Source organism: Falco biarmicus, chromosome 3 (genome assembly GCF_023638135.1).
Source record: "Falco biarmicus isolate bFalBia1 chromosome 3, bFalBia1.pri, whole genome shotgun sequence".
NCBI lineage: Eukaryota > Metazoa > Chordata > Aves > Falconiformes > Falconidae > Falco > Falco biarmicus.
Window position 1 is genome coordinate 110,501,903 of NC_079290.1, and position 20,564 is coordinate 110,522,466.

Genomic DNA, 20,564 nt, shown 5'->3' on the forward strand with positions numbered 1-20,564 from the left:
CCCTTTCTCACACTGGCCCTCTCACATCCTGGACCCAAACACACCTCTGTCCTTACTATTTTTCATACCAAATATTTCCAGAAAAGATACTAACTAATTAAACCAATAATAGTGACTTAAGTGATTAACTTAAAAAAAAATGTACTGTGTGCTGCAGGTTTCCAGATGTGCTTTTGCATGGCATGGTACTCCCAAGGTCCAGATGTGCTTCTACCTGCCCTGAATCATCTGGGAGCCAGATGTGGAGGGCTGTTATTTTCAAGTGCAGATGTTCCTTTTACACCACTGAAGACTCTAGACCTTCCCTGAAAATGGACATAACCAAAAAGCTAATTTAGTAATAGATTTCTACTACGTACAGTGAAACTGTCTTTAAAATGTGGGACAGATGCTGTTCCTCTGAAGTCAACAGTGAATTTCTCAGTGATGTCAGTGAGAAACAAAAGGTTCTTGGCCTAAAAAGTTGAGCATGTGTAAAGACCCTATGTATTGCTAAGCCAGAGCTAGAATAAGGGAACACCTCTCAAGGTGATGTGTTTGCCCCCAAAACAAGCCATCCACTCCTCTGCAGCAGAGTTTCTCTGACTCTGGTGCAACTGTAGTTAGCTGAGTTCTGACACCGCATCCTCCCTATGAAGCCCCAAGACATAAAAGCATTTTTGTATTGTAGCAAGCTGAATGCGATGGCGTTTTGTGATGATCTCAGTATAAACAAGTGAGCTCAGATGGGATATTTGCCTCGTACTCCTCAGACTGCAGCCACTCTCGAGCAGCTGTTGGGGAAGTCACAGCTGCTGTTCCCAGCTCTGAAAAGAAAAAGGCAGATTTTTGGATGATGATAGTATAGAAGCTGAACAAAAAGAGAGGACTGAAAAACATTATTAGTAACTTTAGGGGGATTCATCATCGAGATGAGCATATGTAAGTCCTGCTTTAATTCTAAATTAGCAAAGGTTTACCACCCCAAAGAAGAAATACTTCACTGTGAGCACAGTGTTCAGGGAGATTCTGGCTCTCAGTCTGCCTGTGCAGTCACTCTGAAAGACAGCGGTCAAGCTTGGTAGGGGAAAAAAAATAAGTGTGCATTTAATGAGTCTCCTATTTTCATGAGAGAGAAGGAAAATGTGACAGAGGCCAGATCTGTCACCTAGGTGAAAGGTTTCATATATCATACTCTTCCTTCTCTGCTGCCATGAACCAGTGGCACATTTTTCACTGTCCCAAAGGCAGACATAAAGTTTTGGCCTGGCTGAGATCCTCCATACATCAACATCTGACTGCAGGGAACCTATAACCTGCATATCGCACATCTTTGAAACCCAAGCCTTGCTCCCTGAGAGGCCTCTGGCAAACACCAGAGTCGCAGCTAACACCGTTCTTGCTGCGTCCCCTCTCAAATCTGCTGAGTCTGACTGTAAGCTTGGTGAATATCAATGAAGTGCCTTCTCCTTTATCTCCAGACAAAAAAAGAAACCCAAAAGAGCAAAACTGGACTTACTTATTCCAGCTGTCCTCATTTGGGTTTGATAAGGGCCTCAGAAGGCAATAGATGTGGTGCTGGGCTTAAGGCAGGGTGAAGGGAAAGGCAGAGGTCCAGGGCAAGTGAAGGTGGAAGAAGCGACTGATCAATTAGACATTGGTAAAGGATTGTCATAGTGTCTTAGTGCTGTAGGAGCCTGGCCCTGTGCAAAACTGCTGCTGAAGTTTGGGAAGTTAGGAGGAACTTAACTGTATCCTCTGGGCAGCCCAACCTACAGGTGAAGAGGGGCTGGAAAGGTTTTTCCAAGCTGTACGAATTCCTAATATTTCTTTTTTTCCTTCTAAGTTGGTTTTAAAAAGTTGAAATCTTAAACACTTGACAAAACACAAGAGGATTAGGCTGCACAAGCCAACACATTGTGTATTGACATTTTAATGTGCTCATTTCAGCTTCCACATTTTTTAGTGTAAACTCTGAAACAGTAATTTAAAATAAAAAATAGAAATCTCTTGAAATAACTGAAGGCAACAAGTGAAGTTCTGTCTCAGTAATAGGGGACTTTGAGCCATTCCTTTCCGGCAAACCATTCTGATTTTCATAGGTTGTCTTTTTTACAATGTGGGGAAAAAATAATAACAGGAAACTACAGAAACATCATAAAACTGGTAGATGTATCATACACAGAGTGTTTGTTTTCACGGACACCATCATGGTAGAACTGAGATTACTTTGCTGGGCTGCTTAACTCTTCCAACAGCCTTTCTCTGTATGGCTTTTAACCATACAAGCCTCATCTCCCATTTCTTTCCCACCCCAGGTAACAGGCTGGACGAAGGCTCTGATGTTGAATCTGAACCAGACTTGCCTTTGAAGCGCAAGCAACGCCGCAGTCGAACCACTTTCACCGCTGAGCAGCTGGAGGAGCTGGAGAAAGCCTTTGAGAGAACCCACTACCCAGATATCTACACACGAGAGGAGCTAGCTCAGAGAACCAAGCTTACCGAGGCCCGAGTGCAGGTAAGGACTAGAGCCAGTGCATGGCAAGTCAGCCTGGTGGCACAGCTTCTTGTTTACCTTGGGGAAGGAGATGGTAGTGCTGGGGCTGAGGGTGTTGAAAAGCAGTAGTGTGGACACACTTCTTTTCTCTAGAGCTGCATCCACAAGGATCGGAGACTGAAATGCAGTTCTGCAGGTTCCCATGGATTTGCAGATATGCCATCTGGATTTGGCCTGTTGCAGAGGTACCACCTGGAGGGTTTCCATCCAGGTTGGGACCAGGAGCCAAATGTTCCCTAACTTGGCAAGGCATTTAGCTCTGTTTTCTGTTGGAGGAAATTCCTCCATTTGCCTAGGAGGAAGCAGTGTGTGTGTATGTTTGTATTTGGTGTTTTAGGAGAAATCACACCATTGACCAACCTTGCCCAAGGGAGCAGATCATATTTTGCAAAGTTTGCAAGTTCTGTGTGTGAATTTTCATAAAACTTTTTTTTCCTCGATCTCCAGAGAGCACAAAAAGGGCGGGGGGAGGGAAGAAGAGGGGAGGAGCAGGAAGGGAGGGTTTGGAGCCAGGGGACTCTGACATCTACACGATTAATAGCCCTTGTGGGAACTCCACACAGAGACCCTTATGTCTTCCAGATAAAGGCTGGGTCAGCAGTGTGTGCAAACACGCAGAGGGATAAGGAGTGTGAACAGATCGGGGGGTATAATAGAGTCCCTTGGGGAAAGGGAAGGAAAGGGGGAGGGATTGGGGATTGTGCTGCGTTAAAGAAGTGAAATGGAGACCCCAGCAGTCCGTCCTCCGTGTGGCCGGCGCGATTAAGTTTCAGGCTAAGCACGGGATCTCTGTGCACGCAGCCGAGAGTTGAATTGCAGGCACTGAGAGAGGAGGGAAAGAGCACTCCAGGCTTATGACAGGGAAACAGTCAATTAACCAGCTCCTCTGAAACAAAACAGGCTTTTTTTTGTTCTGTGGTTCTCAGGATAATGAGCTTGATGTGCTTGCTCAGAAGCCAAAACCGCCAAAAGTTTTGCTGTTTTCCCCCAGCTGTCTGGGAATGGATATTCCCCCACACACCTGGGACGTTCGTTAAGGACTTTTCCTTTTAGCCTTCTTTCCCAAAGAAGTATTAAGCCGGTCACAGCACTGCAGCAGATGCCCCCTCACCTCCCTCCAGCTTTCTCTTCAGAGGTACTGGATTTTCCTGAATCCATCATCCCTCACAATTTGGCTACGGAGACTGCAGAAAGGAAATCTAGCAAACTTTAAACTGATTCTAGTTTTGACCTTAGCCTAAAGACCATGCCAGAGCATTCAGTAGTAATATTGTATTAATTTGCTAGCTGTGTAGGTTCATAGGTAGATGGAGCCTGGCAAAGTGGCTAATTAAGGTGACTAAGTTACAAAAAGTTGGAACGAGTGAGTTCCTGCATTTTTGTTTTGCATATTCTGTTTCTAATTGCTCTTATTTGTGTAGATGGACATAAGATGTTAAGGGAGGAATAAAAATTCTGTGGGAAACAGACTGAAAAAGAAAAAAAGGAGTTTTAAGGGAGAACAGAGTTTAGGCAACACCTTTTCATGGGGTGAGAGAAAACCTGCGTTGCATGAGCTGTGATGAGGGCATGGTGGGGAGGAAGGGAAAAGCCCTGTAGTGCCAAGGAGTGCAAAAACCAGAGGCAGGTTCTCCCTTTTCCAAAGCATTCTGACCTCACTGTGACAAGGCTGGGAGAAGGGATGGAGGTAAAAGCAGAGAAAGGGAAAGCTAAATAAATAAATAAAGAGAACTTTTCCCTCGTCTCAAGCTGTGATCTCTGAATCCCCCTACTTGCTCCCAGGCAGCTTGCATGGAGGTTCCTGCCAGGGCTCTAGTAGCAGCTGTTCTCCGAGGCACATTCCTGATGGCTTTCTCATTCCGACATCCTGGCAGAGTCAGCTTCTTCCCACCACTTTTAAGCCTGCCGCCCCTTGTAAAATTTTCTGGATATCAGAGCAGATCTTTTACTGGCTCTCAGGATCTACAAACATTAGTCAATCAAGTTCTTGTGGAAAAAAAGAAAAGCACCACACACACACACATCCACACATGCACCCATCCAGCAGGGAATCTTCTACCACCTTTTAGTCTTACTCCTGTTTCAACAGAGTTGTTAAGGCCAGGAGACGTGCTTTGGATTGAAGGTGGCTGTAATAACAATAAGGACAGCTGAGATTAGGGATTCTGGGTGTTAAGGTCCATGCCAACAACTACCTGTTTATCTTGTCCCCAAAAGCTTATCATGTTAACATGTAAAATGGGAGGCAGACATATGAAAAGTACTTTGTGACCCATAGTCACAAAAGAGATTTGAGAGCCACCTTCACTGCTCCTCGATGTCTGGTCATTGCTTCATCTGTCTTCTGGATCTCGGTGCCCCATGTCTGCTGTGCAGCTGTAGCTGAATAATCCCCAGATCGCACCCAAGTCTCTGAATCACGGCTTGGGTGTTGCTATCAGGCTTTCTTACTGTATCACATACACAACATTCCTGCTCTAGAATCCCATTTTGACAATCACTGTACAAGCACTGAACAAAAATAAATGGGCCTGTCTGTCTCTTTGCTTCCTCTCCTCACCTCTCCTTGCTTTACCACGTCAAAGGTGAACTTACCTAAGTCCCATTCATTCTGATACCTGAGTATTCACATACCATAATTTCTTCCACGTGAAAAGCTGATAGCTCTGTTAAACTTTATTGTCAGGCCTCAGAGTCTGGCTGGTCATGCAGCTGTCCAGCTAAGTGGAAGTTTGACATGTTGACAGCTAATAAAATTCACAAGCTGAACAACAGGAGGGGGTGGTGGTGGGGAGCAGTTCCAGGCTCTGGTTTCTCATCTGCTAGGAAGATCACGGGAGGGTGAGCAATATTTTAGCAAGGTTACTGTGGTGTTTGCGTGGTTGAGAAGCAGGATTCCAGCTTTCAGACTTCAACACGCCCCAAAGTATGAGCCATTAAAAGGTTAATCCCAAATTGAGCATAGCCAGGGACAAGACAGCCATGGATTTCCGGAAGGATCAGGATTACAGTGCCAAATCCATGCCCAGTGAGGCCACCAGTGGAAATTCCCACTGACTTGTTTTTGTGCAAGGCAATGTCTTGACTCATATGTCCACACTAATCGTCCAGTGCTGAACAAATTCTTGCCCATCTGCAAGTTCCCATTTCCAGCCTTCCAGAAAACAAGCTGTTGAATGCCAAGTGTTCATGGATTTAAAAATTAAGTCTAACAGCTAAGCAGTTCACTTAGCTAATTTAATGGAAGCTTTGATTTTAATCCTGAATATATTTTGGGTTTATACACCAGTTTTTGCAATTATCTAGCTGATGATGTCAAAGTTTTTATATGGAAAAAACCCACTAAATGGGATTCCGTGATAATTTTGAAACTTTTCACCCTGGCATTTCTAGAGAAGGGACAGTTTTCAGAGCAACCCTTTTCCCATGAACAGTTTAGCTTTGTCAGTACAGTGTTTTTCAATAAGAAAACAGTTTTGCCAGAAATTCTTGTCTAGGTGTAGAAGGGACTTCTCAAAGCAATGTTAATATCAAGAGACACCAGGTACATCAGTCATGGGTCTAGGGAGTTGAAACTAATCCTTTTGCTGGACAATCCCATTAGTGGATCTGTTTGCACAAATGTATTGCATATTTAAGGCTAGTTAGCAACAAACCTCGGTTCTTATTTCCATTTTTGTCTTGAACAATACCAGCAGAAATATAAGGTAAAACAAAGCAGTGCGTATGCCCAAATTGTCCTCAGGTCAGCACTGCAATCTCAAGTCACTTAGAAATTTGTGCACTGGAAATATTTTTCACGAATAGACTGCGGTGTGTAGGTTCCAACGCAAGCAGCCCATCTCTGGTTTTTCTGGTGCTATAATGAGGCAGATGTGGCAGGCTCCTAAGCATTATCTTAAAAAACATTCCCAGAAATCTACCAAGATTGTTCCCAAAAAATAGATGGCAGCTTTTGCTTCTCATCATCACCTGCGGATGATTCAGATGGTCATACCATAGGCAGCTGGGTACAAGCACGCATACTGCTAGCAAGTACATTAATCCTGGTTCCTATGGTCTGGGCAGTGGGTGCTTTCTGGAAATAAATAAGCGTGAAGGGGTGGGTGCGTTGTGATGCTGATGTCTGTTATTAATCCCCAGGAAATTCTGTGCACTGAGAAACCGTTATTTCAATAACAAAATTAAACTAGACAGAGGAGTCGCAACCCAGTGCTTTATTGATCATTTTTATGATGGATACCATTGTGATTTCTGCCTGGGAGAAAATGGATGTTTCATTTAATAAAAAGGCTCAGAGCAATTCTGTCTCTGAAATCTTGGTGCATTTCTAGGCTACTCACATAATCTGTATTTTATGACAGTTTCAAACTGTAGTAAACAAACAGCCATATTCTAGATCGTGCTGCAGTGGCTCGGACATGCCAAGTGGAGCACCAGAAAAGAAATTCCATTCAATTTTGCTTGAAAATTTTCACAAAGCAGTTCTGTTCTCAGTGCAAAGAAGCTGAAAACCACCGTTTACCCAGCAGTACTCTGCAATCTAGCTTCTAGAAAATACATGGATTTTTCAGGAACTTCTCAAACATCTCTGTGGTGTGCTAGTGGAGACTGCAGTGCCCCTTCACCAGCTGTCTGCCCTGTTCCTTGGGATGGTGCTTTTTGAAGATGAAGGTGTTATGCGAAGGGACGATACGGTGGCAAGCAGGTCTTCCCTTGGCTCTACGCATTAACCAGAGTCATGCAAAACTGCTGGAGCCTAATGCTGTTTGCCTGGTGTTTTGCTTCCCAAACTCTTTCAGATGTGTCCAAACTGGCTCTTCTGAGGCAACCCCCCTGCCTTTAAGGTCAGCTGAGAATGTTTTCTTTCTTCCTGAGGGTCCGACTAGTTTACATTTCTCGTGAAGAGGGCTGTGATGAGGTTATGACACAACAGCTGCCCTGTGTTTTTGGCAGCAGCTGGGTCACCGAGAGGCAGAGCAGAGGAGCCGGCAGTTGGGGCTCTCGTTGGCAGAGGTTGGCTTGGCACGCTCGTTTTCCAAGGCACAGGGCCAGCCCGTGCTCTCGCACACCGCAGTGTCCAGATAGAGGGCCCACAGTGAGAACAGCCCCTGGCACTGCGGCAGCCGGTCCGTGAGAACTGTGGTGGTGCTGCCGGTGCGTGTGCCCAGGCACGTCGAGGGACTGGTGGTGTGATGCCAAGCAGCATCCAGCTCCTGGGAGAGGTCGGGACGAGGGTAGCGCGCTGTTCCAGCCAGCTTTAAAGAAGCGGCTCCCCAGGGTAAAGCCAGCGAGGGCTGAATGCAGCTGAGATGATGAGGAGGGTCCAGGCACTTCCCCCTCATGTCTCATGGAGATCTTGCTGCAGAAGGATGTGGCTGATGAGAGAGAGAGGTTGGCTGCAGGCTTGTAACGTTGCTTTCTGTTTGCTTAGCAAATCAGTGCTTGAGGTCTCACGAATCGAATCGCTGCTGTTCTTTCACATCTCTCCAGCCTGAATTAGAAAGAGAAATGCAATTGGATTAAGGAAAAGAGTAACCCATTGCATACTTGCCTCAGCTAACATGCTCCAAGTAAGTCCTCAGTCCACCTACTAGTCACATAAAAAATGAACAGAACTGAACCGTAAAGTAAATTACCAGGTATCCAAACTGCAGTGGCAAGTCTTTTTCCACCTGAACTTTGGAAAAGCCGGAGATGATCTCTTAAAATTGCAAGCACGTCCTATGTCCGTATCTAAGGGTTTGCTCAGAAAAACATCAGCACTTTTGGTATTTGTAGTAGAATTACAGTAACCAGCCCCCTTGGAAATAAAAATGTCCCAGTGACAGAGGACATAGTCCCAGCTATGTAAGCCTGAGGGCATCTTGCTGGAGAGAGTCAGCGCTATTTCGTTATAAGTATATTATACTTTACTGAAGATGAAAATGATAAGCCTAATCCTGTAGTCCTTCTGGCAAAGCATTGGTTGAAATCAACAGGAATGAATATAAACTTCAGGACTTGCAGCATAATTTGGCAAGACTAGCTTGTTTTGTACGTGTGGGGCAGGGAATCTGTATGAAACAAATGGGGGAATTTTGACAGAAAGTGCTCGTTTGAACTGGCTGGCTTCTGCAGGTGGAGGAATCCATTCAGTTCAGTAAAACATGCTTTTTTAGATAAAATTGTGGATTTTTGCATTGAGATGCAAAACCTGGATCTGACTTTTTTCGATTGTTTGTCCTATTCTGCTTTTGTTGGTCCGCTTTGGACCAAGGAGCAGAGCTGCCAGCCTCATGGTCACAAGCTGAAAAAGGGATCCCCTACACAATGTGGTAATGATTTGATTTCCTTACAAAGGACAGAGGGCCCAGAGGCCAAAGCAATGAACGAGATCCCAGTTCCCTGGATGAAGCAGTTGTGTCTAACACTGCACACTTAGCTGGTCTAAATGGAAGTCAGTGAAGTTGCACTGATTTATAGCAGCGGAGTGTCTGTTCCATTGTGTTAAAAACAAATAGGGCCTCCCAGAGGTTTAGCGAGAATAATCTTTATCAGAAAATTTCCAGTCCAGTGAGGGCATGGACCAAAATATTTCTCATACACTTGGCTCGTATGCCTTGTGCTGAACCTCTCATTCTAGTAGAGCTACCACTCAGTGTGTGCCCAGTAAAGTGAGCAAGTGTGCCGTTGCTTTGAGCAGCCAGCATGCGTGGCTCTCCTCTGTTCTCAATCTCCCTAGCTAAGGAGGCTTGCTGTTTACTGGGACACCGGTTAAATAGATTCTGTTTGGTCAACAATGGAAAATGTTTATAATAATCAGGAGGAGGGTTTGCCAGGGTGTTTTAATCTTTGAGCCACTTCCCTGTAGTGCTTAAGCCGTTTTTAAAAGCTCATAGCTTTTTCTCTTGCAAAGAAAATCTTGATAGCAGGAATTGATGTGCTGCTGATTTGCTGCTAAAGCCCAGCCTATCTCTAGCCAAACAACAGCAGCGGGAAATCTACTCTCCAACATCTCATTCACCTCTGTGAGGTGTGAACATCAAAGCCTGTTTCAAAATGTTTAAATGCAACTCTTAACACCATAAAGACTTGGCCATCTAAGAAGCAAGTGTTCAAGTGGAGAGAAAGCACTTCATAAAATACACTACCTTGCAGCTGCTTTCTGACAGCAGTGAACTCATCCTAATGTCTTTCAGTTTCCACAAGTCCCATTCATCCTCAGACATAGGGTTTATAAAGAGATAAACAGGTAAGTAAAACAGGTGTTTTATTTCAAATTTTATTTTAATAGAATTTCCTCTGACAGCTGGAATAATCACTGAGAAGCACAGTTTGCAAAATGTAGAGGTGGAAAACGTAACCTTTGCAAACAATCACTCAGTATCCAATAGCTATTTCAATCAACAATAATATTTTTTTTAAGATTTGTAAATATTATTAACTTATATTACAGTAAGTGGTAAAGCTGCATTACTGAACAGGGTTGGGCTTGGAGCTGTGAAGCCACGAGTGCAAACCTGGGTTTAGTCTGTCTCAGTCAGAAAGTGGACAGGTCTGTCTGCCTGCTTTCCTGTCTAGAGTCTGAAATTTATTAGTAGTTACAAAGTGTTCATGCTGTGATGATCATTTAAAGGTAGAGATGGCCTTCTGCTTGAGGAAGTGTTTGTGACATGATTAATTCAAAGATAAAGAATGTGGCAAAAGTAATCAATGTTACAAATATTTCACTGCTAACAATGGTTTAAAAAAAAAGTGCTTTGCAAAAAAAAAAAAAAAATCCACATACCACAAACTGTTGAAATTCTTCAATAGATTGTTATAAGTAGCTAACACCTTCAGGAGCTGGGATATGCCAGGGGAAATATAGGCTAAATTCATTGGATAATCTCATTTGTGAAAAGTCATTTGTTCTGCTCCACTAACCTTGTTTAATATTTATCTTAACCATATCACCCACAAGTGACAGGGGCTCAGCGTTTGTAGGCAGTGTCACTAGGTACAGCCGTATCCCTGCACAGGCAGATAAAAATCCGCGCACTCTCCTGGGCTTTTTCTCTTGTTCTGGAAAGAATTACCTTAGTAGCCTCAACGATGCCTATATGTCTCTGATGGGTGTTGTTTGCACTCCTGAGCACCTGGCAGAGGAAGTGTAATCATCACTCAGCTGTTGTGCAGACTTACAGGATCCCATCTCACTGTAACGCCTCAACCCTTTCCAGTCTGGGAGGGCTGCCTCTCAGCACCACCTGAAAGGAGGCGTTCAGGTGGAGCAATAATGATCCCTGGTTTCTCATCACTGTTGCTGCTAGAGTTCCTCTCTACAAACCTTCTGCATCAGCCTCCTGGGAAGCCGGGGGTTTGCAGCATTTATAGCTAGTGTGGACAAGGCACGGCACTGCAGGGATCTACTCTGTTTCAAAGGAGAACGTGGAGAGCACCTGATCTGGCAGAGTTGCCTCTGTGCAACCTGGGAAGAGACCTCCTCTGACTTTGGTGGAATTTTTTTGGTGTGCTTGGGCCATAAATGGCCACATGACACTTTTCCACCTGGTTTCTGCAACCTCTTGGGCCTGTGAAAGCAAACACATGTTGCATCTCTTCCATTCTGCAGGAGAGCAAAGGCATGACTTGGCTTTTCCATCCCTGTTTCCATTTATGAGCTCATTTATCCCATCTATCTTTCTCCAACATCGAGTCCTGATTAGGCTGAGCAGGAACACAACAGGCTTTCTTTCCCACAGGAGGCTCTTTTTGACCTTCCTTTCCTCTCCTTGTCTGACAAATTGTGGGAGCTGACCCACATCTCAGAGGCTGCAGGGATAATTCAGTCCAGCCCCATCCTGGCAGGCAGCTGTCTCTGCAGCCCTTCCCTGCTGCTCTGCTGGTTGAGAACAAGTGGCTGGGACATCTCGAGCTGGCCCTTGGCAGGGTTGGGTGCAGGCGTTCAGGTTAAATAAGAACCAGTGCTAACCTTTGCCCCAAACCCAATCTGGCCGGGAGGATGGGCTCTTCTGAAATCAGCTGGTTCTGCAAGGCAGACAGTGATGAATTGGAGAGGTTTCTTAAATCTCACCATGCCTGCCTCTCCCATCTGGGAAGGGGATGGTGAAGGTACCAGATGGAGTGATGCTCCTCTGCGGTGAACATCTTAGTGTTCAGGTTCTTTGTAGCAGCATACTCGCTTACTGAGCAAGGTGCACGTGGCATGGTGTGTGACTCTGGTCTTACCTGGATGATAGGCATGACTAGAACATGGAAAACCCGCTTGGATATCTTCTTTTGAGTTATTTTCCATGAGGGAATTCCTGTATCTATCCACTTTCCCTCAGCAGAGCTGAGCAGTTTCTAGAATGCATCTTCCATCTTCTTAACACGTTCTTTGGAAGGCAATTCACAGGGACAAACCCCTCAAATGTCATTAGGCGGTACAAACAGTTGTCTTCAGTGGCCTGTATTACACTGCCATACCCTTGGAAAGCAGCACATTTACATAGCACAGGATCTTTTTGCTATGCACAGAGAAATAATCATGAAGAACCTGTCTTTTTAAGAAAAAGCAGAGGTTTCTGACATGCCTTTTTTCTGCTGTTGGGTTCTTCACACAGCCATTTTCCCAAGTGCTGGCTACATTTCTCCCAGCATAAAACCACAATCGTGTGACCCAGTCCCTGCAGCATCTAGAGCAATGTCTCCACAGGCAGACCAGCAGCTTCAGAACTTCCTCCTCTTCCTCATCTTCTTCCCACCAGTCTGGTTTTAGCAGCCGTAGCCTTCACCCCAGGCTTAACATGGTGTAACAGGATCCTCTGGTGGGGGGAATCTTTACTGGCTGATAAAACCTTAACTGTTGTGAAATGAAAGCAGGTTCCCTTTGAAGTACACCTCGCATTACAGTTAGATTCTCTAGCCTCTATATTTTAACTACCAATAAAATGATTTATAAGCATAAAGGCCTGAGCCACCTTTAAGGCGGGGGAAGGGAAAGAATTGCTAACGTCATTAGCTGGAATGTATCTTCTTTTTTTCTGTGGGTGATAAATAAGGGGTAGAATCAACCTGTTTGGGCCATGAAATGTCCCTTCCTCTGCACGGGAAGATAAATCCTATCAGTTTCTTTGTGGAAGGTTTCAGTGTATTTGTGGCTGGATTCTCCAGCCAGTCTCTGTTAGGAAGCGCTACATTTAAGCATGTAGTTGTGAATTTTATTGGTGTATGTGTATTTACTATTATTATCGTTTATTATTTGTTTTGATACGATGCTTCAGCCAAGATAGGGATCTTGCTGTGCTGGGCATGGTGCCTACTGGCAGTTAAAGAGAGCCTCTTATCTTAGATGGCTGATTGCTGAAATAAACCAAAATGTAGGAAAATGGTTTTTATCCTCCATTTAGAGGTGGTGATCTGATACCCGTGTTGTGCAAGGAGCAAAATTTGTCGAATGCAGCCATGCTTCCACTGACTTCAAATCAGAAAAGCAGTAGCTTTCCTGAAGTCACAGAAGGTGCCCGTAGCATAATTAAGAACTGACTGACTTTCTCTGGTGGGAGTCCACTGTCTTGAAAGTTAGCTTTCTTTTCTTCACGTGCCCATTGTAGACCAAGACACCCCAAGAACAGCCAATGCACAGGCCTTTTTGGTCAACCCTACCTGGCTTTAAAAGGATCCAGAGCATCCTTTTATCTCCCTCTAAAAAATAAAGGAACTACACACCATTAACTGGATGTGGAGAAGCAAGACAGGAGGAGTCATACATGCATGTGTGAACTTTAATTCTGAACAACAGATGCAAACGTGTATGTTGGTGTATGGACAGCAACAACCTCACGTGGTGTAACATAAGACAACAGAAATATTTTCAAAGTTGTTTTGATCATATGTTAGCCAAGCCAACTGACAAACCACCACAAGGGAGCTGAGTGCTTGCGGGGATGTTGGAGAAACGTGTCCCGTACTAGAGCATCTTGCTCCACATGTTTCTTCTGAACTTCTAATCCTGAGTGGATTTGCCAGCATCTGGCTCTTGGTTATAAAAAAAGAACTTTCCCACCCTTTGCGATGTTAGAAGTGTGTCAGAAATCACTAGAGTGGCTTTTACATTCTTGGAGTTCAATTTCAATTTTTCTTTCCCTTTTGATTCCTGCATTCATAGCTGCTTGGTTATGTTTTCCCTTCAGGTGTTTGAATTTTATATGTCCTTCTCAGCACTGAGATCCTTTTTTTTTGGAGTGAAACCTCTTCCAGCCTGGGACTGGGCCTTTCTCTGGAGAGAGGAGGTTTATTTATCTCCTTATGTTCAGCTAACAGAAATATTCAGACAGTTTTTATGACCTTAAGTGTGAAAGTGGAAGCAAATTATATGAGAGGAGGAGCCAAGTTCTGTATCCCTAATTCAAGGCATGAATTACACATACTTGCATGCATGAGAAAGAGACAGGACTGTCCAGTTTGCGTGACCAGAGCAAACAAAAAGTTATTTATTAAGTTGTGTTGCTCATTGCTCCTAGAAACTGTGCCACGGATAGGATTGTATAAGAGTTGTGAAGTGCTACAGACCTTAACATTCATTCATTTCTCTCTCCTTAACTCTGTCCTAGATTTTGCTAGCAACTCTTGGTGCCAAAAATGGACACAGAGATTCTGACCTGCATGGACTTTGTTGATCAATGCAGATCGGATGTAAGCTGACCTATTTCTGTCACGCTTTTGGAAGGTGCTAAGAGGTTATGCTGCTTCAGCCAGTAGTGCAGTAGGAAGAGGTCTGTAAAAAGATGTGTTTGGTGCCAAGGACCTGACATCAGCACTGTATACATTTCAGGGGGCTTAATTTAGACCAACTCTTCCAAAGAAAACTGGGCTTTTTTTGTTTTCACTGTACATGGATGTAAATAACAGCGTGAAGTGAAGGACTCTGCAGGGCTAGGTCCTTCCTAGCCACTGCCAGCAGGTCACACAGAGCTATGATTAGCAGGTTTTAATCAAACTGTTTCCACAGCACACTAGTAGATGAGTAACACATCGAAAGAGCAATAATAGGCTGTGATGCAGAGAACCCCACAGAAATCTGTGTGTGAAGCTCAGTGCGTGCTCATTTTTGTGGCAAGCACACTTTAGTGCATGTGGACTGAGAGCCAACACTCCATTAAAGAAGCAGTCCTCAGCGAAAACATGCTGCCTTGCTGCCTTGTCGTGCCAAGTGAATTGTATGCACCCACAGGTGCCAATAAGAAAAAGGCAAACTAACAAGTGACCTTTTACAGGGAAACTCAATTTAAAGGCCAGAGAAGGATACCCACTTGGAGATTTGGATCATGTCTGAAGTGCAAGGTGCATCAGACTAAAGTTCTGATGTATCTAGGGAAGAGACTTTTGTTTTGGTTCACAAGATGTGGGGACAGTTTGGACTGTAGTGCCTCAAACCCTTGTAACCCCAGCTTCTGACCTGACATTGAGCAGCTTGGAAGCCTGATGGAGGATATTTTTCCCCCCAAATGCTTTACACTCTTGATTTTTGCTCCATTTTTTCTTGTTGCTGTGAAATTTAATCGTGTTTTCTAGCCCTTTAGGCCTCACAAAGTCCAGCAGCTGCATTCTCATCTGGCTTGAAAGCTTATCCGCATACTTCTGAACCCCAAACAGGGATCGGGCCTGAGAGCCTCTCTGATTAAATGAAGTAAACCAAGCCCAAGAGACAGCTTGAGAAGCCCTTTCCACTATGCAGAAGGGAGATTGCCCATGATAAAACACATCAGGGCAGTCAAATACATTTAGAACAATCTCCCCTTGAGTCTTACAGGTAAACTAGCACTGTAGGAAACATGAGCCCAGCTTTGCACATGCATTAATACTGGGTTTATTTTAATGCACAGAGATTTAAATTGGCTGCAGTACAATTCTAGTGCACACTGCAGTGCCTCTTGCAAGGAGAATGTGTCTTAGCCAACAGACAACGGTGATTTGCTGCAGTACAGAGAAGCTAAGAAAACCCTGTATTCCCTCCGGTGTGGTTCTATCTATTTAGCTTGTCTAACATAGAAACCATGATGCTAATCTGTCTATTTATCCCTCCTAACAGTGCAGCCGTGTTGCTATTATGGTACTTAATCCTTCAGCATAATTCACATAGTTGTCAGATAACAAGGCAGAATGGCCAGGTGGTAGCAATGCATCTATTCAGTATGGACTCTCTCGGAATACACAGGCTAAATTATTCCTCTTCATCTCATGCTATGGCTGATAGCACCCTCCCATGCTCTTAGCGGTATGTAACAATTTTAAACGCATGTATCTTCACCCAGGAGACAGGGCTGTAGTAGTACTGTCATTTGGGAGAAAGGAAACTGAGGAATGGCGACAAATACTCGCAAAATCTGTGTCAGGCAGCAACTTGAACCTATTTTTGGCCAGTGGTGTAATTCAAGGTGTGTTTCCATCAGCAGCCCAGAGCTCACACGTGGTCTTTCCTCTCCCCATCAGGTGTGGTTCAGCAACCGAAGAGCGAGATGGCGCAAACAAGCGGGAGCGAACCAACTTGCAGCTTTCAATCACCTGTTGCCGGGGGGCTTCCCGCCTACAGGAATGCCGACTCTCCCCCCGTACCAGCTGCCGGACTCCACCTACCCAACAACCACCATTTCCCAAGGTGAGCACCCATTTGCCTGCGCTGCTCCTCTTTTCTTGCCCTGCATCATCCCATTGTCCCTTCGCTTTCTGATTTGTGACATCCCACTGAGGCTCTTGTAATATATAGGTGGTTTTTCTTTAGTTGGGAAGACCAGGTTTTTCCTCAAGTCAATGGAAACTCCACAGTTTTCTCCTCTGTCTCATGGTCCTTTCTGCTGGACCAATGTTGTCTCATGACTGTAGTGCTGCTCAGCTTTAAAGTGATGAGCAGCAGATCGTTATAAAGTGAGTATCATGTAGGTGATCTCTTGTTCTAGATAAAACTCCATAGTGGAGTTCAGGGAAGGAGTATTGCTAATTCCAGTTGGCTTTGCCCTTGGTTTTTACAAAGGAATTTATGGATTCTGTCTGTTAAGAGAAAATGATGATATTTCATCCCAGGTTTGCATATTTTGTACTGTCACATGATATGCTTGTGTTCAGCTGGAGCACAGAGGTGGTGGGACCCCGAAGCTGAGATCAGGACAGGCATACCATCAATCCGTGCTTCGCACAGTCCCAGCTGTAACACCCCACCACTGCTCACCTCTGAATGCTCTCTCCACAGATGGGGGAAGCACTGTACACAGACCCCAGCCCCTGCCGCCATCCACCATGCACCAGGGAGGGCTTGCTGCAGCCGCCGCTGCTGACACTGGCTCTGCCTATGGGGCCCGACACAGCTTCTCCAGCTACTCGGACAGTTTCATGAATGCAGCAGCTCCTGCCAACCACATGAATCCTGTTAGCAATGGCCTCTCTCCACAGGTATGTGACCCGTTTCCATTCTCTTTCTTTGGCTGACAGTATTTGGCTGGTTCAGATCCTTTGAGAACAGGGCAAGCTTCAGGCTATCACAGTGTATTATGGTTAACAAGGGAGTTATTGTTATTGTCACAAATTCTTGGAGGCAGCCTAGTTAAAGCAATTAGTTAATTTATCAGCAGTATCTCTATCCTGAGCTCAGCACTGTATTGCCAGAGCATTTTTATCCTGTTAGTTCCTATGTTCGGGTTAGCACACTGTAATCACAAACACCAGGACCTAAAGCATTGGTGTTTGTCTTCTCAGCCCTCCAAAAGAATTCTAGTGCAGGTGTGGGCCCTTTGAGTGTGGATATTAGCCTAATGACAGCACGCTCGACCTTTTTAGTTGCTTTTTGCAGGCTCCCTTTTGAAGCAGTCCATGATTTGTGGGCAACTCATTTAGAGATTAGCTGAAGCCAGCTTGTCCAAGTCTGGAACGTGAAAGTGCCACAGATCTGAGCTTCCTCAAAACACAGAGATGTAGATCTAGGATTTAGTTTTGAGAAAGTAATTGTCATGCAAACAACTCTGCTAATGCTTTCCACAAGGTCAGAATAAGAGGTGTAGGTAAGCTTTAAAGGAGGAAAAGATATATTTCACACACAGGCGTGTGTTTTAAGTTTACCAGGTAACAGCCACAGCCTCCCCATGTAATACATCCTTGATTTTAAAATCACTGCCTGAGCTCAGAATAGAGCGCCCATGACCTGACTCTGGGACCCGTGCTCTAAGCCTCAGCGCAGCTGCCTTCTGAAGTGCCCTGTCCCAGGTTTGATCAGATTGCTGCCAATTGTGTACATTGCTTTTCAGTGCTGCATGTGACAGAGAAGCAAGGCTCAGCAGTGCAGAGAGGTTAAAGCCTCCAGCACCAGCAGGTCTAGAGAGAGCAGAGCCTGTGCTATGTGTGTGTTATGGCAGCGGACTTACGTTCCTGGCCAGTGAGCTCCACTGAAGTCAGTGGAGATGCCAGGATGTATGCCACCTGAGAATACAGCCCACTCTCTATCACTGTCCTGGGATAAGAATTCTAATTTTCTGTCACCTCATTAGATAAAGCCTTCAACCTTCTCTTTGATTTACCTGATGTAATCTGTTTTCCAAATGCACATTTGCTTTTAAGTGGAACAAGGCACGTATTGTACGCTTAAAATTAACAGCAAGGACTCATATTCAGGTGGTGCCTGCCATCCTGAAGGGGTACCAAATGCATTTTACTTTTGCTGTCAGTCACTTGTGATATATGGAGACGTATGAAGCGTGCTTTAGCCGTTGTTTCAGAGTGGCCAGTAACACTATTTAAGACAGGAAGTGCAAAATAATTTGAAACTACAAGGAGAAATTAGGTAGGCATCTGAAATGAAAAGGCTACAACTGTTTAGAGAGGAGTCCAATAAACGGGGACATCAGAGAGGTATATAGATTTTAAGGTCCAATAGCTCATGATCTCTCGAGTGTGAAAACACACATTGAGTGTCAATGGAAAGAGGGAAATTTTGCAGCTTCTCTGAAATGGTATAAAAATCCCACTTCTAGCTTTGAATGGTCACGAGATGGAAAATGTAAAAGTGTGACTGGCATGAGGCTGAATATTGCCTCAAACAGTGTAATTTGTGGGGGAAATAGGGAGACATCTTTCTGACAAGGGATTTCTAATAGCACTGGGCTTGGGAGATAGGCATATAGTATGGAATTCAAAGGCAGACTGCAGGTTAGATGGTCCAGGGCACGTGATTAATTCAGATTATCACAAGTGCAATTTAGCACCATAGAATAAGTTAAGGATGAGATCTGTGTGATAAGCTGCACAAGTAGTAGACATATACAAGTCCATCATGCAATTTCCATTTCTGTAGCTTCATCATCTACTTACTAGTCCTGCTCACTAAATCAGAGGCTCATTGAAATGACCAGACCAACGCTTTTTCTATGCTTATCCCTATCCCAAATTACCCTGCCCCCAGGCTCAGGCTAGGGGAAGATAGAGTCCTGAGCCAATAAGCCCTTTGTATGGGAAAAAGAGGATACATTATCTGGCAGACCTGAAGAAAAGACAGCTTTGCACCCCCAAGAAGGGGAGATTCCCATTTTCCTAATGCTTTTAATCATGTGAGGGCCAAGATATCAGCATATAAATTCTTCTATTTCTTTTGTGTATAGAAAGGCTAACCCAGGTTATTTTATGACTGCTTTATATTTACTTATCATGCTACCTTCCTGCCTTCCTAAGCCCTCTGCTGTTCCTAGTGGAGGGATGCACAAAATACTCCTAACAGCACGCATGAGAACTCTTAGATGTCCTCTTTTATGTACTGGCGTGGCTAAGAGTTTTGTGAGGTCTCAGTATGGGATGCTTCTCCGTACATAATGCAGCTATTCCCCGATATTACAGGTAAAACCCATTGCACCTCAATCCTCTCATCCTCCTGTACAGCTATCTGCGGTATCTGGTTGCTCTCTGCAGGGGTAAATACCAACTGCAGGAATGGAGGGAGTTCAGGAGACAGGAAAAAAAAATTGGGAACTTAAAATGATGGCTGTTTGTCTGAGCTGCAAACAGACAGTTCTCTGGTTTCATCCCTTAGCAGCAGCAGGAGGGAGATTTCTTTGCAGTTTAGACAAGGAGGTGGGGGCCAGCCTGGCCAAGAGCTCCCAGCATTTGCTGCCGCTCGGCACGCTATCCAGTTACCCCAGGATTGGGTGTCCCAGCCAGAATCCACCAGACGGGCTCGGTGCTGGCAGCTGAAATTCTAGAGGAGAAGTGTGGCATTTCCATTCTCACAACAGAGAAAAGGGGATTACGTTTGGCCACTGTGGGCTCAGTCCCCCACGCACACACGTACTTTAGTCCTCCCCCTCCTGACAGAATGAGCAGACACCGCTGCAAGTTTTACCCAGCCTTCACTTGGGAAATGGCCCATTTCTCGCTTGTTTTCCAGCCTGAGGCACACAAAGCCTTGTGCCTGTCCAGCTCTGCTGCTGGATCCCCAAAGCATTTCCCACGCGCTTTCCCCGGTGTCAAGGCTGTCCTGCCTCTGTTCCAGACCTGAGGAGTGAGAGGTCAGCTGGGAGGTTTTGTCTTCAGCTACTTAATCCCGTGATGATGTTTTTTGTGACAGTTCATAAAAGAACACCAACTTGGTTGTACAATGGATAGTCCCATGTGATTAAACCACTACCTGGCATGATCTTTCATGTCATACTCATTCCTAGACCTTAGCGAGAGACCTTAGGGTAACCAGAGCAGTGATTTGTGATGGGTTTGTGCTGGGGCAGCCTTTTTAAGAGAGAGATTTTGCTCTGACTGTTGCCTGTTTGAGAAAGTCAACTTCACAGGCTGGCCAGCTGCAGCCAGATGAGTCACCCTGCATCTGTCAGGATGCACTTGGTGGCTGCAGCAGTCATGGATGATCAGAAGGTAGCTCAGTACTGGGGAGCCAGAATGTGCAGCAGTGAGGTTGCCGTTGCTCCCCAAAGGTCGTGTGGGTTAGCAGCAGCTGTCACAGATTCAGCTGGGCTGACTCAGTGGCTCATAACTGCCTCCAGGCTGGCAGTCATGCCTGTGCCAAAACTCAGCAAAG

At 44.9% G+C, this 20,564-nt stretch overlaps 1 protein-coding gene across 4 annotated transcripts in view; it reads left to right on the forward strand.

Annotated features, from left to right (window-relative positions):
* The window catches only part of PAX7 (paired box 7), a 100,435-nt gene that overhangs the window by 47,452 nt on the left and 32,419 nt on the right, over positions 1 to 20,564 (forward strand). For all 4 annotated transcript variants that reach the window (XM_056332158.1, XM_056332157.1, XM_056332160.1 and 1 more), the window contains exons 5-7: positions 2,298 to 2,497; positions 15,995 to 16,160; positions 16,749 to 16,948. In XM_056332158.1, the coding sequence (XP_056188133.1) occupies positions 2,298 to 2,497; positions 15,995 to 16,160; positions 16,749 to 16,948 (566 nt within the window). The remainder of the gene's footprint in view (positions 1 to 2,297; positions 2,498 to 15,994; positions 16,161 to 16,748; positions 16,949 to 20,564) is intronic.